Source organism: Sinohyriopsis cumingii, chromosome 13 (genome assembly GCF_028554795.1).
Source record: "Sinohyriopsis cumingii isolate HCF-2022 chromosome 13, ASM2855479v2, whole genome shotgun sequence".
NCBI classification, from domain to species: Eukaryota; Metazoa; Mollusca; class Bivalvia; order Unionida; family Unionidae; genus Sinohyriopsis; species Sinohyriopsis cumingii.
The window spans coordinates 39,980,660-39,999,355 of NC_142973.1; the positions used below are offsets into that span (position 1 = coordinate 39,980,660).

The 18,696-nt window shown below is 34.3% G+C and overlaps 1 protein-coding gene across 5 annotated transcripts in view; it reads left to right on the forward strand.

The window, feature by feature from the left end:
* The window catches only part of LOC149785261 (lamin-B2.L-like), a 136,578-nt gene that overhangs the window by 39,249 nt on the left and 78,633 nt on the right, over positions 1-18,696 (forward strand). For all 5 annotated transcript variants that reach the window (XM_089979115.1, XM_089979117.1, XM_089979113.1 and 2 more), the window contains exons 2-4: positions 6,944-7,789; positions 9,077-9,166; positions 15,754-15,942. In XM_089979115.1, coding sequence (XP_089835241.1) covers positions 6,944-7,789; positions 9,077-9,166; positions 15,754-15,942 — 1,125 coding nt within the window. The remainder of the gene's footprint in view (positions 1-6,943; positions 7,790-9,076; positions 9,167-15,753; positions 15,943-18,696) is intronic.

Genomic DNA, 18,696 nt, shown 5'->3' on the forward strand with positions numbered 1-18,696 from the left:
TCCAGTATCATCCTAAGTCACTGTTACCTTAATATCATACTAAACAGACTTTTATCTTCTGTGTTTAACTTTGTGTCACAGGTCCTGCTTACATCTGAGTCATTAAAATAGGCAAGTTATGAAACTGCCAATATATAATAAAAATAAGAAGAAGAAGAAGAATGACTTTATTTAAAGAGGGTAACACAGTCAGCTGAAGAACTAACCTAACTTGAGGCCCTCATACAAAGGAACTTTCTTGTATGCAAATGCACACACATACACACACATACATATGACAGTAGTATGTACATGTATAGACAACAATACATTTACTTTCTTTCCTTTCTCTTGCCATATAGATACTTACCCAAACATATTGGACCCACATAGTCATTATACATGCAATATGCAGTAAGTGACAAATAGATTGGTAGTATATTTAATGATGCCCAGAGGCATTCATGAATATAAATAGTTGTTTTCATTCTCGTTTTAACTTAATCTCTAAAGTCAGTGGATATGGTCATTATAGTAAGTATGCTATACTGCATTTAAATATAGGTCACTGGGATAGCTTATTTATGCTGTGCAGACATTTGACATTTCATGTAATTATTTAAGTAGTTTTGGTTTGTGAACCTTGTGCATTTTGCCTCATGATATGCACTTAGTTAACTTGTAAAACTTATATGTACAAATGAGTTTATCATTGGCATTCAAACAAGTACATTAATATGGTAACTATATCATTGGTATTCATACAGGCACAATATGGTCACATTATCATTAGTATTCATACAACAATATGGTAACATTATGATTGGTATTAAATACAACAATGTGCTAACATTATCATTGGCATTCAAACAAGTACATTAATATGGTAACTATATCATTGGTATTCATACAGGCACAATATGGTAACTATATCATTGGTATTCACACAACAATATGGTAATATTATAATTGGTATTCATTCAACAATATGGTAACAATATTATTAGTATTCATACAACAGTATGGTAAGATTATAATTGGTATTCATTCAACAATATGGTCACATTATCATTAGTATTCATACAACAATATGGTAACATTATGATTGGTATTAAATACAACAATGTGCTAACATTATCATTGGCATTCAAACAAGTACATTAATATGGTAGCTATATCATTGGTATTTATAAAGGCACAATATGGTAACTTTATTATTAGTATTCACACAATGATATGGTAACATTATAATTAGTATTTATACAACAATATGAAAATATTATCATTGGTATTCATACAACAATATGGTAATATTATAATTGGTATTCATTCAACAATATGATAACATTATAATTGGTATTCATTCAACAAAATGGTATCATTATCATTAGTTTTTATACAACAATATGGTAACATTATCATAAAGTATTATTACTAAAATGTAGTAACATCATAATTGGTATTCATACAACAATATGGTAACATTATAATTGGTATTCATTCAACAATATGGTAACATTATCATTAGTTTTCATGCAACAATATGGTAGTATCATCATTAATATTTATACAACAGTATGGTAAGATTATAATTGGTATTCATTCAACAGTATGGTAATATTATCATTAGTATTCATACAACAATATGGTAACATTATCATTAGTATTCATACAACAATATGGTAATGTTATTATTGGTATTCATTCAACAAAATGGTATAATTATCATTAGTTTTCTTACAACAATATGGTAAGATTATCAATGGTATTCATACAACAATATGGTAACATTATAATTGGTCTTCATTCAACAATATTGTAGTATCATCATTAATATTTATACAACAATATGGTAACATTATAATTGGTATTCATTCAACAATATTGTAGTATCATCATTAATATTTATACAACAATATGGTAACATTATAATTGGTATTCATAAAACAATATGGTAAGATTATAATTGGTATTCATTCAACAATATGGTAGCAATATTATTAATATTCATGCAACAATATGGTAACATTATAATTGGTATTCATTCAACAATATTGTAGTATCATCATTAATATTTATACAACAATATGGTAACATTATAATTGGTATTCATAAAACAATATGGTAAGATTATAATTGGTATTCATTCAGCAATATGGTAATATTATCATTAGTATTCAAACAACAATATGGTAACATCATCATTATTATTCATACAAAAATATGGTAACATTATTATTATTATTCGTACAGGCACAGTATGGTAACTTCTGATGGTTGTTTATTGCTATATACTTGTCATATGATGGATGATAACACATTATGGTAATGTCTGTCCATCTGGGAATGCATGTGCCTTTTTAAATGTCTCTCCAGTCAAATTTACGAGTGGCCAATGCACTGATAAAGAACATTCCATCCTTCCTTTATATGTTTGATATAGTGTGCCTATGTGAAAAAACCATGTGGGATATGTTTATGCCACATGGATGCACTCACTGACACTGAAAGTCATAGGGAATATGCCTATCCCACATGAATACACTCACTGACACTGAATGCCATGGTGAATATGCCTATCCCACATGAATGCACTAACTGACACTGAACGCCATTGTGAATATGCCTATCCCACATGAATGCACTCATTGACACTGAAAGTCATGGGTAAAATGCCTATCCCACACAAATGCACTCATTGACACTGAAAGTGATATTATTATCCTTTAATTTCTTGAATGACTGCATTATTTGTTGTTTTAATGCTGAAGGAACAAATTGTGCTGGCTTATAAACAGTAATCATTGTCTACAACAAAATGACCTGTATTTCTAAAGTTCTATCCATGCTAATCTCATGTCATTTTTTCAAAACTAATTCGCTGTGAGGAATTTGATAAAAATAATCCATTATGTGCATTAGTGAGGAATAGAAAAATTGTAGGCAGCAACTCAGCAAAGCATAATTTCCTGCCACTAAATTCTCATCCTTGGATGGGACTTCCCAATCCCACACCATTCCTGACATTAAATTCTAACTCATGAAGGTGACTTCCCAATCCAAGCCCAAGTTTCTTATGTTGGATTCCTTTATTCTTTCCTTTACTCTAGTTCTGCACTTAAGGTCATTTTAATCCTGCCTTGAGATCATACAATGTCTGCACCTGAGTTTGAGCTTGATATTTTGTGTAAATCATTATGAAGGGATTAGAAAAGGTTGGTTTCGATTAGCTGATCAAAAGTTATAGTTGAAACCTAGTCTGAAACTCCAGATGAGAAATTATGTGGTTTTCTGGTCTTCTATTTAATGTGTTCTCAATAAAGTTAGCATTGAAATTCTTTAATGTTTACCATAATGAAGAATTTCCTAATTACTTATGGAAATACTAATTGTTTGTAATTTAAAAATTAAAGCTAGCAGGACACCATACATAAAGTTGAAAATATTTCATTGTTAACTTGAGTTTATTACTAAATATATATTGCTTATAATATCCAGTGCTCCCTCGAATCCCCACAGATCTCTCTGCACCCTCAGTATCCATCAATAAATATGAATGCACAAATTGATTTCATTAAATTCCCTTTTTCGTTTGCCACCCTTACTATCCACCCTCCAGCAGGACTAATCAATATGTAAATGCTATATAAATAATAACGTTCATATACCTCAAACAAGCTGGAAAGTGATTGAAAGTTATTGATCACCTATGGTAAAGGGCGATTAGTATTATCTAAACATGGTTTCAGCTTATCTAGCGAAACCAGTAGTGCATAATACAGTGCTTACCTCCAGTCAGTGTCTTACATGACTGCCCTTAGAACATTCACAATAATAGCCATTTCAAGTTAATGCTAGCAGAAAATATCACCCTGTGTACATTATTAGATCAATTATATGAAAACCAATAGCTTGAGTAAAATAATTTTCAGTAAATCTGTGCAAAGCTTGATTTTATTAAAATTCATTGATCAATGCTGCATGTATCTATGATTTTTATAATTGCATGAAACTGGACATGTAATCAATGGAGCACTGTATTTCAGTTAATACATTTACTATTCATAGTTTTTCAGTTATTTGCTTAAATTAATACATTCACTACTTACTATTTATCTTCTATTTTTCCTTGCATGTATCCATATTTATACAACACTGCCCCTAAGGTTATGCTTTCAAAGGTGGTTGTTAAAGGTCAGTGGTCAATGTCACAAAGCCATCGATAGTCAGAATCTCTGTCTTTCTCTCTCAGTTGATTTTAATGTAAAACATCATTTGGTGATTCTACAGAACATGTGTATGTGTGTACCAGGATATCCCCAGGATGGGCCATTGTGACTTGTCAAGAAAAATTTAATAGATGCAGTTGAGCTGAAGTCGTCTGTGAATCTGCCCCTATGTCACTAATTCAAATATGACACTTGGTGCAAGTGCAATTATAGTTTCTCGACCCATTGGAATTTCTTGAAGGCCACTCATGTCTTTGCATGACCAATTTTCTCCTTAATTTTGCATTGCTTTGCATGACTTGGTGTGTGTGCATGCAAATGCATGTGTATACATGAGTGTATGTATGCATGCATGTGTACATGTGTGTGTGTGTGTGTGACCAGACTAGGGTAAACACCTTATTGTGACTCTTTCCCTCTCTCTCTCTCTCCCTCTCTCTCTCTCTCTCCCTCTCTCTCGCTCTCTTCCTCTCTCTCTCTCCCCCCCCCTCTCTCTCTCTCCCTCTCTCTCTCTCTCCCTCTCTCCCTCTCTCTCTCTCTTTCTCTCTGTTATTTTTTGTGCATTATTTTTAGCTCTACCTATCAAGACCAGATAAGCTTATTGGATGACCTGTTGTATGTCATCCTTCTGTCAGTTGGCACATGTATGCCATTCTCATCATTGACAAGATATTTTTAGAAAAACCCACTTCCAAACAGACTGCTTGTTGTCAGTGATTTTAGACCATTTCAGGCTGACCAGGCATTTCATGAATGCATTAAAAACATTTTATTAGTATTTCATGTCTTCAGTTAAATTTGGAAAGCATGACAGGCTTATCTTCAAAACAGAAATCATGCAGTTTTTTTCTTGCAAGTAAAATCTGCTCTTGAACAGATTGTGTGAACAAAGATGACTACCAACCAGATCCATCACATTGTACTAATACTGCATATGCAAAACAACTGCCATTGCTACAGGCACTCATTTCTGTCATTGAGAAAGGAAATTATTAACAACACCCGCTCACCTTCATGAAATCAAAAAGGTGATTTTAATTCATTTGGTTTGGAATTTGCTGTCTTGACAATTCTGTGCCAATTTTCTTTGTCCTGTTGGTCAGTCATTGATTACCTATATCACTGTAAAAGGAGCCATTCCAAACTTGCTCCCCATGTATGACTTTACAGATCATTTAATAGCCATTTTTGTTGCTTCTGTCTGGATCAGGTTTTGATGCAATGCTTACATTGTGTCATGCAGTGAATAAGCTACAGTTAGTTCTGATTGGTGGTTATTGTTTTACCCTGGACTCGAACAAACAATAACCACCAATCAGAATTGAATGTAACATATTTCACTGTGTTACACACCAGAAGTGTAGCCTTCAAATTTAGTCCAAGTAAACAAGATACAAAGCAACAGAAAGTGCGAATTAAATGATCTGTAAAATATTTAAAACATACATGATGAACAAGTCTGGAATGATTCCTTTATGTTAATAAATAAATGTTATCATTATCTAAACACACTGATGGGATGAAATAACAAATGTGTAAGGGGCAGAAAACAAGTGAAAGAAAGATTTAAAACCATGTTAGTCACCTGGTATTAATTTGTAGAAGGCAAGTATGTGCTGCCAATATTTTTTTTCTGATAGAAATGAATGCAATTTTATGCCTGCAAACAGCTGTCTCAGATGAATTCTCAGCTTAAAAATGCATACACCTAATTATTCACAACTGCTGAAGATTAAACTTGTATAAGGGAACTATTATTTTGTATCGGTTTTTCACCTCTTGTATCAATGTGGTTATTGATATGTTAAAAGTGTTACATGATGCATTGATATATTGATTGATCATTTCATCTCTAATGGATGGCCGTATTCACATGGGGTTTTCATGGGAAGATATGTAACAATGTTTGGTTGGTTCTAAATGAAAATGGTGCTGATCTTACATTCAGTGTGACTACCACAGCAGATAATTTGAACATCTTGTTATTAATCAAAAATATAAAAGATGGTTTTAACGCTCAGCAGTTAAAAAGAAGAAATGATATTATCTTAAATTTCTGGAAATTCTTTTTGGCCAGCAGAGAATCAGTCCATTCAAGGGACTCTTGTGTTGTATCTAGGATAGATATCTTGTTGATAAAATTTCAGTGACTGTCTTTGAACTCTCTGATAAATTTAGGATGCACTTATTTCACACCTTTGCAATGATGAAAATATATTTCAAAATAAAAAACAATATGTTTTGTAGAGGCTGCAGTTGAGGTTGAATAGGCATACTTTTTAAATATTTTGTTTGAACTGGATGATCCACAATTTTATGACAGGATGTGTTTGATTTATTGTCTCATAATCAGAAAAGTACTTGAGAGTGTCATAATGTGACATGTGCCATTAAAATTCTTAACTTCAGCAAGATTTCTTCTAAAGTAATTATCTTGTAGGCATGCATAATGTTTGATTATAAGCCCAGACCCTACATTTGCATAAATTTACCATGCTGGACTTCAAGCTTGCATAGTAAATATACAGCAGTACAGGGCCCATAGAACCAAAACTGCAATATGATGGGTGCATGAAACAATTTCACATTGTTCTTTTTTAATTTAATGACAGTATGTCTCAATTAAAAAACATAATCAGTTTAATCATTCAGTACTCTTTCTCTTGTACCTCCATGATTAGGAATAGTCCAATCAATTTTTATTCTTACAGAGGATAATTTTCTTTGAATTTCAGATTTAGCGAAGACTTGAACCAACAGGACACTTTAGAACTTCCATCACTGCGGAGTCCCAGTCGGTTAGGTTATGCGGATTCTCCCCTTGTCAGTGACAGGTCATTCAACTCTGATGTCTCTCAGGGCAACAATTTCAAACTGATCGACCTTGAACAAGGGGAGGTGGTCATTGGCAATCCAGATCACAGTACAGCAAGAGAGGAATTTCATGAGGACAATAACGAGTGTACAAACAGAAATACTGAGGAGACTGACCAAAACTGTGATTTAATTCCAGGAGCTGAACCTGATTCAAAAAGAAAAAGAACTGGTTCAAGCTTTATTCAGACACGTAGATTCTTACCTGAAGCAGGACAGTCAGCCAAACATCCCTTTGAAAAAACTGTGTATGTGGTAAAATCTGTTCCTGGTGATACATCAAGGTCCAGGCATAGTACACAGTTTGACATTCATTCTATTCAAAAATCTGCCGAGACACAAACTTCTACACAATTAAGAAAAATTCAGTCAGACTCTGGCTATTCAAGCCCTTGCCATCAGTACCAAACTATACCATCCAGCAGTGTTCCTGCACAGTCAAGTGAAGATAAATCACCAAAAAGTGCTAAAATGAGTTACTACGGTACAGGTGAGGTGCTCTCCCCTGTTACCATGTCAAGGCTCCAAGAGAAAGAGGAGTTACAGAGATTGAATGACAGATTTACATCATACATACATAAAGTTCGACAGACTTCAGAAAAAGGAAAGCAGATAGATGCCTCAGTGTTTATTAAATCTACAAAAATCCTAGAAGATGAAGTTAGAAATATAAAGCATTTATATGAAAAGGAATTAGATGATATCAGGTAAGATGGGCAAACATTAGATTCAATGTAAAAACGCAAATACAGCTTTTCAAGATGATATATTTTGCATTGTCTCTATCCAGACAGTGCCGTCCCCACTAAAATTTTACATCATTGCATATGTATTTCCACATTTAGAAGTAAAATTATTTTTTTACAAACCCATTTAATAACACAAGGTTAAGGTGTCATTCAATATAGATTTTCAGTCTGTATTTCCATATCACACAACCAGCTGGGAGATATTTTGGTATCTTTTCTGATGCCCGTGTGTCAATATTTTTCGACACATCAGAGTTATATAAATTCCAATTAGTTTTTAATTTCATTTATACAGTAAATTAGCGACAGGTATTTAAAAAGTGTAAAAGGTGGCCATGTAATAAATACAAAATAGCATTCATGAGTTGATCTGAATTGGTGAAAAGAAGCCTTTTAGTATAGCATATGAATAAATATCGGCCTAACAGCCTTAACATATCACTACATAAGAATTCAAACTCTCTCTTTCCAGTAAAACATAAATGTCAGGATGAAAACATGTATGTAGTTTTGTGTATGTATTGCCACTAACTGCAAATGATTTTATACCAATCTGCTCTCAGATAACATGTCAGAAGATCAGAGTCAGTGTCATTAATATTTCTTTGATTTCACTGGTACAGCATTGATCTTGATTTGTCAACGCATTATTTACACATCTGGGTCGATGCTTTTTGCAGTAGATTGTGTTTATAAAATCTGCTCCAGTAACTAAGGCATTCTTTCATATTTTGTGGATTTCAAATGCTACTAATTCTTGTGGTGACACTATTATATATATATACACACACACACACACTCACTTTTGCAAATGAGGTGAAACTGTAACACAAAATGTTTTCTGATTGAAACTAAAGTGAACAATAATAAAAATTAAGAAATAATAACAAAAAATAAATGTTAAAGATAGAATATATCACTGTAGGTAGTCACATGTACATGTATTGATGTAATTCTTCTGTGTTTTTACTGTTTATGAAATGTCCTTTAGCGTTCCTGATAGGACTGTGAGGTAGGGCTTTTTCATTCTGTTGACTGTATGGCTGGGAAGATGAAAACATCTGCTTGTTGAGAATGGAAATTTTTTGAAAAATTATTCATTTTGACATTTTCACCTAAATAATATGAAAAGTATGAACAATTCAAGGCAGGTAAGTAATTTACACGTGTTTGGAATAAATGTCTATTTGTCTTGGGCTGCTGGAAAAATGATTTATTTTAGACCTGTGTGAATTTCATTATTAGGTTGCAGTTGGAGGCAGCTTACAGAGAAAAGAACAATTTACAGCTCCAGGTACAGAAAAACCAACAAGCTTCTATTGACCTGGAGTCAAGGTAGGGCTAAAAACGGGTACAGAAAAACCAACAAGCTTCTATTGACCTTGAGTCAAGGTAGGGCTAAAAACAGGTACAGAAAAACCAACAAGCTTCTATTGACCTTGAGTCAAGGTAGGGCTAAAAACAGGTACAGAAAAACCAACAAGCTTCTATTGACCTGGAGTCAAGGTAGGGCTGAAAACAGGTACAGAAAAACCAACAAGCTTCTATTGACCTGGAGTCAAGGTAGGGCTAAAAACAGGTACAGAAAAACCAACAAGCTTCTATTGACCTGGAGTCAAGGTAGGGCTAAAAACAGAAGAAATAATATGTTGATTAGAAATAAAATATCAGATTGCATATTTTGTTCTATAGTTTTACATTTCTAGGATCTGGACTTAAACTGTTTGGACTTAAATTGACCTATCACCATAGCAGTGATAACCATCTCTACTCATCAACATAGCACGGCGCATAAAATTAGGGTATTTTATGTTGACACTGATGTCATGTGACATACAGATAGTGTTAAAAATTGTGAATGCATAAAATTTCATGAAAAAAGATTGAAAAATGCTGAAGTTGTGACGGTTTGAATTTGTGCATGAGATAAAGTGGCAGTCGGTTAACTGACATATATTTCATTATGTACTTGCTTGTAATTCAAGTCCAGCTACAAACTGCATAGACCAGGATCTACTATCGTATATTGTTCCAATGGATTGGAGTCTATGCCGTTTCTTAGAAGAAATCAGTAGAGCAAATAATACAGACCTGGATTTGCTGGTGCAGCTTGCGACAGCAGATCAGGGTCTGTGTTGTTTGCAGTTAAATTCATTGTGTAAGCTGGTTCATACAATATGTCTGAATGTCCATCAGATTTCTACTGGACCTTTAAATCATACTTTTTCCAGTCGTAATATTGGTCAGTGATTGATAGGTATCAGCACGTGTTTGGATTTAACTGACATATGCAATATGTTAGTTGATCAGGTAAAATAAAAAATTTTATTGAACAAGGGTAACTCTGTTCGTGACTAATCTAAGATACAAATGCATGCAAAATTCAATCTGCCAGTTTTCATCTCGCACATACATATGCACAAGCAGACACACATTTTCATATTCTTCAAATTATGCACCCAGCCTGATTAACTAGGTACACGTGTAAATGGTATACAAACTAAAAGACTAGTGATGATGTTCACAAGTCAGAGTTAGATGTATGCATAACCAGCATACATTTACACACAGAAATGAATCCGGAGGAGGTGGATGGGCCTTGTGCTATTAATTAAGCCCTATCTTTCATCCATTTTTAAATGCCACTGTTGTGAAAGACTGGCATACAAAAAGATTCTTTGAATCCTTTTGGGATAAGTTTCCATATAACTGCCTGAGAGTATTGAAAACTGATTTTATATAGTTCTTTCTATGGTTTTGGAATTCAAAATTTCATGGCTAATCAGTGATCTAATGCTCTGACTGGATTCTCTACATTAAAATGTGTTTCTTAGGTAAACCGCAGTCAACCCAACATAAACTTTATACATTTTTCTGTTTTCTTTCTTATTAATTTTCTATGATCAGAGTAGAGTAAACCAAATACCAAGAATTTTGTCCTTGGAAACTTCTCAAATTTCTTACTATTACAGAAAAAGATAAAGTCATAATTTTTGTTTAAAATTTGTTCATTTCCACAGTTTTATTTTTAACAAAAACTTTATTTTCATGTACAACCATGCCATTCCCCTTACATGTACAACCATGCCATTCCCCTTATATGTACAACCATGCCATTCCCATTACATGTACAACCATGCCATTCCCCTTACATATACAACCATGTCAGTCCCCTTAATGTACAACTATTCATTCCCATTACATGTACAACCATGCCATTCCCCTTACATGCACAACCATGCCATTCCCATTACATGTACAACCATGCCATTCCCATTACATGTACAACCATGCCATTCCCCTTACATATACAACCATGCCAGTCCCCTTAATGTACAACCATGCCATTCCCATTACATGTACAACCATGCCATTCCCCTTACATGTACAACCATGCCATTCCCATTACATGTACAACCATGCCATTCCCCTTACATATACAACCATGCCAGTTCCCTTAATGTACAACCATGCCATTCCCATTACATGTACAACCATGCCATTCCCCTTACATGTACAACCATGCTATTCCCATTACAAGTACAACCATGCCATTCCCCTTACATATACAACCATGCCATTCCCCTTAATGTACAACCATGCAATTCCCATTACATGTACAACCATGCCATTCCCCTTACATGTACAACCATGCCATTCCAATTACATGTACAACCATGCCATTCCCCATATTTCCACATCTGAAACATGTTTAATGCCATCTGAGGATTATTTTCTAGTTTCATTTTGAAGCTTTGTTCGTCAGAGAAAGAAGTTTCATCAGCATATAAATCAGTTGATGATTCTGTCTATGTGGAATTTGATCAATATCAAATGATGCACTCGATGGATCCAAACAAATGGTGTGTCCCAAAATCCAGCTACTTCATAACCATGTCATCCTGAATTACACCCATTAAACTCAAACCATGTCACTTTAACTGCATCATCCTCAATTACAATCCATGAAACTCAAACCATGCCAGTTTAACTGTGTCATCCTCAATTACAATCCATGAAACTCAAACCATGTCACTTTAACTGCATCATCCTCAATTACAATCCATGAAACTCAAACCATGTCACTTTAACTGCATCATCCTCAATTACAATCCATGAAACTCAAACCATGTCACTTTAACTGTGTCATCCTCAATTACAATCCATGAAACTCAAACCATGTCACTTTAACTGCATCATCCTCAATTACAATCCATGAAACTCAAACCATGTCACTTTAACTGTGTCATCCTCAATTACAATACATGAAACTCAAACCATGTCACTTTAACTGTGTCATCCTCAATTACAATCCATGAAACTCAAACCATGTCACTTTAACTGTGTCATCCTCAATTACACCCATTAAACTCAAACCATGTCACTTTAACTGCATCATCCTCAATTACAATCCATGAAACTCAAACCATGTCACTTTAACTGTGTCATCCTCAATTACAATCCATGAAACTCAAACCATGTCACTTTAACTGTGTCATCCTCAATTACAATCCATGAAACTCAAACCATGTCACTTTAACTGTGTCATCCTCAGTTACAATCCATTAAACTCAAAACCATGTCACTTTAACTGTGTCATCCTCAATTACAATCCATGAAACTCAAAACCATGTCACTTTAACTGTGTCATCCTCAATTACAGTCCATGAAACTCAAAACCATGTCACTTTAACTGTGTCATCCTCAGTTACAATCCATGAAACTCAAACCATGTCACTTTAACTGTGTCATCCTCAATTACAATCCATGAAACTCAAAACCATGTCACTTTAACTGTGTCATCCTCAATTACAATCCATGAAACTCAAAACCATGTCACTTTAACTGTGTCATCCTCAGTTACAATCCATGAAACTCAAAACCATGTGACTTTAGCTGTGTCATCCTCAGTTACAATCCATGAAACTCAAAACCATGTCACTTTAACTGTGTCATCCTCAATTACAATCCATGAAACTCAAAACCATGTCACTTTAACTGTGTCATCCTCAATTACAATCCATGAAACTCAAAACCATGCCACTTTAACTGTGTCATCCTCAATTACAATCCATGAAACTCAAAACCATGTCACTTTAGCTGTGTCATCCTCAGTTACAATCCATGAAACTCAAAACCATGTGACTTTAGCTGTGTCATCCTCAGTTACAATCCATGAAACTCAAAACCATGCCACTTTAACTGCGTCATCCTCAATTACAATCCATGAAACTCAAAACCATGTGACTTTAGCTGTGTCATCCTCAATTACAATCCATGAAACTCAAAACCATGCCACTTTAACTGCATCATCCTCAATTACAATCCATGAAACTCAAACCATGCCAGTTGAACTGTCATTCCCGATTACAATCCAAGAAACTCAAATGATGCCAGTTTAACTGTCATTCACAATTACAATCCAAGAAACTCAAAACTGTGTCACTTTAACTGTGTCATTTGCAATTACAATCCATGAATCCCAAACCATGCCAGTCATCCTCAATTATAGTCTATCAAAAGTCAACCATGCCAGTTTAAATATGTGATAAATATTAGTTTAAGATGATCAGATTTGATTTGGTTGACTTCTATTAAATTGGTTCAACACAGGAGTACATTATTATGCTTTAGTACAATGCTAAAGTTGGTTCGATTGTGAAGAAAATTGGATTAAAAACCCTTGACTTTATCTAGACAATAAAATACCATTTATACTTGCATAAAAGTCAAGGTTTTAAAAAAAATGTGAATCAGATAAGTGTTCAACTTACCATATATATTCTCATACAAGTTTTAGTCAACTGCAAACTGCCTAGACCCAGTTATACCATTGCACATTGCACCAGAAGATTATTGATATGCAGTTTGTTAGATTGAAGCTATAGTCCTTGAACAAAGAACATTGACCCTGATATAATGTTTGTGCATTTTATGATGGTAAATCATGGTCTGTGTTATTTGCAGTTGGATTTGACTTTTATACTAGTATGTATGGTATGAGTCAGACATAACTCAGAACTTAAGACTTATAAACCAGACATGTTAAAGATGATACTAAAACATTTACCAGTTAAGTCAGTTACTTATGAGGCACCTAAGATGAAGTATGACAAAACAAATGTAAACTTATAAGGCAGTAGCGATGGTTATGGTCAAATGGATGGTACACCATTAACTTTTTTTGTTGTTCATTGTTGTTGTATGGTTTAACGACATTTTTCAGCACAAGATAGACTATACATGGTGACCAGTATAAATGGTGGAGGAAAAACTGGGGAAAACCCTGGAAAGAACCACCGACCCATGAGAAACTACTGGCAAGCTTTCTCACATACCCACATTGGCCAAACCTGAATTAACTTTTTTTGTGTAATTCTACTATACCAGTTCATTTCCTCGCAGATTTTATGTCAAAATTCATTCTAACTTACAAAAGGGTCATTGAGAAAATAACATTTACAAATTTGAAGAAGGTTGTTAATACAGTAGAACCTGTCTTGAAAGACAACCCTTTCTGCCAAAAAAGTTTGGTCTCTCAAAAATGGTGGGATCTCATAAGAGGTCACAATGCTGTATAATCAATAAATTTGTGCATTGAGAATATGGTGTCTCAAGACAGGTGGTCTCACGTAGCAGTGGTCTCTCAAGACAGGTGGTCTCACGTAGCAATTGTCTCTCAAGACAGCTTTCACTGTATAAGTCGGTTGAGTTAGAAATAAATATATACAGAAAGCAGACAAAATCCATTTTGCCAAATGGTGATCAAAATGTCACTCTACATTGCTTTTAAAGTTAGCTCTTTTCCGCTTTAAAAAATGAATATCAGTAATTGAAGTATTTGAAATATGAGTAGATTTACAAACACATTGTATTGCATATCAATACTGAGGTATCATATTCGAACAACCTGAATACCTGATGATGTTTACCAAATTGATGGGGAAAAAAATCTGTACTAGTAGTTTTAGTTGCATTAAAAGTAAATTAATGTGGTTTTAGTTGCAATGAGACCTCTCACATAGAACACTCAATACACCACACAAAAGTTGTCCTATATGAAAGATGTATGCAACGTTCCCTCTAATATTTTTCCTGTGTGTAACTGGTGGTTGTTTGAGCAGCCTCATTTTCGTGTGAGCAAAACATTTTCAGAAACATTTGTGATTGTAAATTGTAACTACTGACTATATACACGTTTGTAATAATGACATTTTTTTAAAGAAGATGTATGGTTTAGAAATCACGTTTAGTTTTCATACTTTATCGCAATGAAAATGTTATGCTGTGATTATGAATGCACCACTAAACTAAACTAGAATTTGTTATTTGCTACCAAAACTTGTGTACGGAATTCTGAAACTGCTGTGCGGCATTTTCTAATGAAGGAACATTGGATGTACTTATATGGAGGTGAAAAATGGAGATAAAATTAATATTAGGGTTTTCTATAGGTTGAACTTACAGTTCTTTGATTGGTCATTGTGATTTAATATCAGCCAATCAAGCATTATAATTTACAGCTTAGTCTGAGTAATGCAAACTCTGAATGATAAGTGTATACCTTTTTTAATTAGTGAAAGGTATATGTGGTTAATTTTTATATGCATTTAAGGATAATGCATGTATTATGATCCTGTTGCATCTAAAGTTTCAGTCATGTTAATGTTGTTTGTTCTACTGATTACTTCTTACAAGCTGCATAGACTATAGTCTGCCAGTGCATTTTGTGAAAGCAGATTTGGGTCTGTGAAGTTTCCAGTTGGATTTGACTTAAGTGAGTATATATGGTAGTTGATTTATCTAGAACATATTTTACCAGCATCTCAGTTTGGTGAATTATAAATTAGCAGTTATTTATATTGTTTCTTTTTAGTTAAATTCATTTTTATTATGTAGTTTTTACCTCTGTTATGTAACAGACTGTCAGTTGAAAATGACCGGAATCGAAGACTTACAGATGAAATCAACACATTGCAACGAAAAATCACACACATGGAAACTGAGCTCTTGGAAGTGCGCTCAGTAACTGGTCAACCAAAGGGTGATGTTGAATCTCTCCGCCACGAAATAGATAAACTAGTACGGGAGAATCAGGAACTTAAAAGAAGGTAAATTTTCCTCTTGAATAACAGATTTCAACTAATTTAACCTGAATGACCTCTTTTTCTAAGTGTTCCATGGCAAAAAAAATCTAAATATTATGATTTGTTCAGCTGCTGCTACAATGGTCCCCATATTATGACGTGTCTCTATAGATAGAGAGATCAGTTTATTCTGCTGTACTGTGTTTGTTTGTTTTTCAGCCTTATACTAAAGTATATTGCCTTTACATTATGACTAATTTCACCTTGACAATCATTTATAAGTATTTTCAGGTGAACATTTGCTCAGTGCTATTTAAGTAAGTTATAAAAAAAATGTGAATTATTTAAACCTTCTTAACCTGGTTCACAATTGAAGTGACACTTTCCAATTTAATTGTGTAATATCTTCCTCATATCATCGATGAGGTCCCACATTAATTTATTTACAATACCGGGTACATTAGATGTTTTTGATTTACTTTTAACTAAGTACATTGTGCAAAGAATATTAAAGGGAAACAACTCCTAAAGTTCATTTTAGATGAGTTGTCTATCCTACAACCTTGATTCATGTAGGAAATTATGTTTGAATATTAACATATTCCTAAGCATTTATGTTCATTATGCAGGAAAAGAGTAAAATATTTCAGTGGAATTTCTAGAGTAGATGGTACAGAGATACCTGTCTTGAAGAAACACTGCTATGTAAGACCACCTGTCTTGAGAGACCATATTCTCAATGCAATTTTGGGGGGATTATATAGCATTATGACCTGTTATGAGAGACCACCTGTCTCAAGAGACCATACTTTTGGTCATAAAGGGTGGTCTTTCAAGACAGGTTCTACTGTATATTACATATGATCTTAATAAATATAAACTTCTTAAATATTAAGTATTGGAAATGGTCCACAGATTCCCTTTCTTATCTCACCTTGTTCTGAGAGAAAAATGCACGATGTAGTGAGCTTGATGTCATCCATCTGAAGCCTCAGCTTCTGCATCAAGTTGTCAAATTGTTTTTTAACTTTAAAGCAAGTGAGAGATTTTGTGGAACCATTGTTTATATAGTACATAAAAATAGTGTGTAACTGGCATTACATATTTTGGAAGGGAAATAGAGGGACTGGTTTAGCTGAGCTTACATATTTTGGAAGGGGAATAGAGGGACTGGTTTAGCTGAGCTTACATATTTTGAAAGGGGAATGGAGGGACTGGTTTAGCTGAGCTTACATATTTTGGAAGGGGAATGGAGGGACTGGTTTAGCTGAGGTTACATATTTTGGAAGGGAAATGGAGGGACTGGTTTAGCTGAGCTTACATATTTTGAAAGGGAAATAGAGGGACTGATTTAGCTGAGCTTACATATTTTGGAAGGGGAATGGAGGAACTGGTTTAGCTGAGCTTACATATTTTGGAAGGGAAATAGAGGGACTGGTTTAGCTGAGCTTACATATTTTGGAAGAGAAATGGAGGAACTGGTTTAGCTGAGCTTACATATTTTGAAAGGGGAATGGAGGGACTGGTTTAGCTGAGTTTACATATTTTGGAAGGGGAATGGAGGGACTGGTTTAGCTGAGTTTACATATTTTGGAAGGGAAATAGAGGGACTGATTTAGCTGAGCTTACATATTTTGGAAGGGGAATAGAGGGACTGGTTTAGCTGAGCTTACATATTTTGGAAGAGAAATGGAGGGACTGGTTTAGTTGAGCTTACATATTTTGGAAGGGAAATAGAGGGACTGATTTAGCTGAGCTTACATATTTTGGAAGGGAAATGGAGGGACTGGTTTAGCTGAGCTTACATATTTTGGAAGGGAAATGGAGGGACTGGTTTAGCTGAACTTACATATTTTGGAAGGGAAATGTAGGGACTGGTTTAGCTGAGGTTACATATTTTGGAAGAGAAATGGAGGGACTGGTTTAGCTGAGGTTACATATTTTGGAAGGGAAATAGAGGGACTGATTTAGCTGAGCTTACATATTTTGGAAGGGAAATGGAGGGACTGGTTTAGCTGAGGTTACATATTTTGGAAGGGAAATGGAGGGACTGGTTTAGCTGAGCTTACATATTTTGGAAGGGGAATAGAGGGACTGATTTAGCTGAGCTTACATATTTTGGAAGGGAAATGGAGGGACATGGTTTAGCTGAGCTTACATATTTTGGAAGGGGAATGGAGGGACTGGTTTAGCTGAGCTTACATATTTTGGAAGGGAAATGGAGGAACTGGTTTAGCTGAGCTTACATATTTTGGAAGGGGAATGGAGGAACTGTTTTAGCTCAGCTTACATATTTTAGAAGGGGAATGGAGGACTGGTTTAGCTCAGCTTAAATATTTTGGAAGGGAAATAGAGGGACTGGTTGAGCTAAGCTTACATATTATTTCAACACATCTTACATTGTTTGTATTATATCATCCTTTTCAAGAGTATCTTTTGTACTTACTGTACATACCATTTTTTTCTATATATGCCTTGTCAGAGATCCTTAAAAATCACTGTATTTGCCAGACAATGCCTGTCAGAATTCAAAGGTTTTGACAGCCACATAGTCAGAGTAACTGGACATTGGTCATTGGTCATTTCAAATATCAACTTGTCCTTGATTTGTTCATCAAATAAACATCTTAACAAAGTAAAATTTAAAGATAACTAGGTCTGATTTCCAGATTGTTTCTTTGCTTATCTGACTAATTTCAATTCAAGGTTGACTAATATTGTTTCTTTGTTGGATATTCAATAGATTTGCTTTAAAGCTTCTTTGGTCACTTTCTTTGA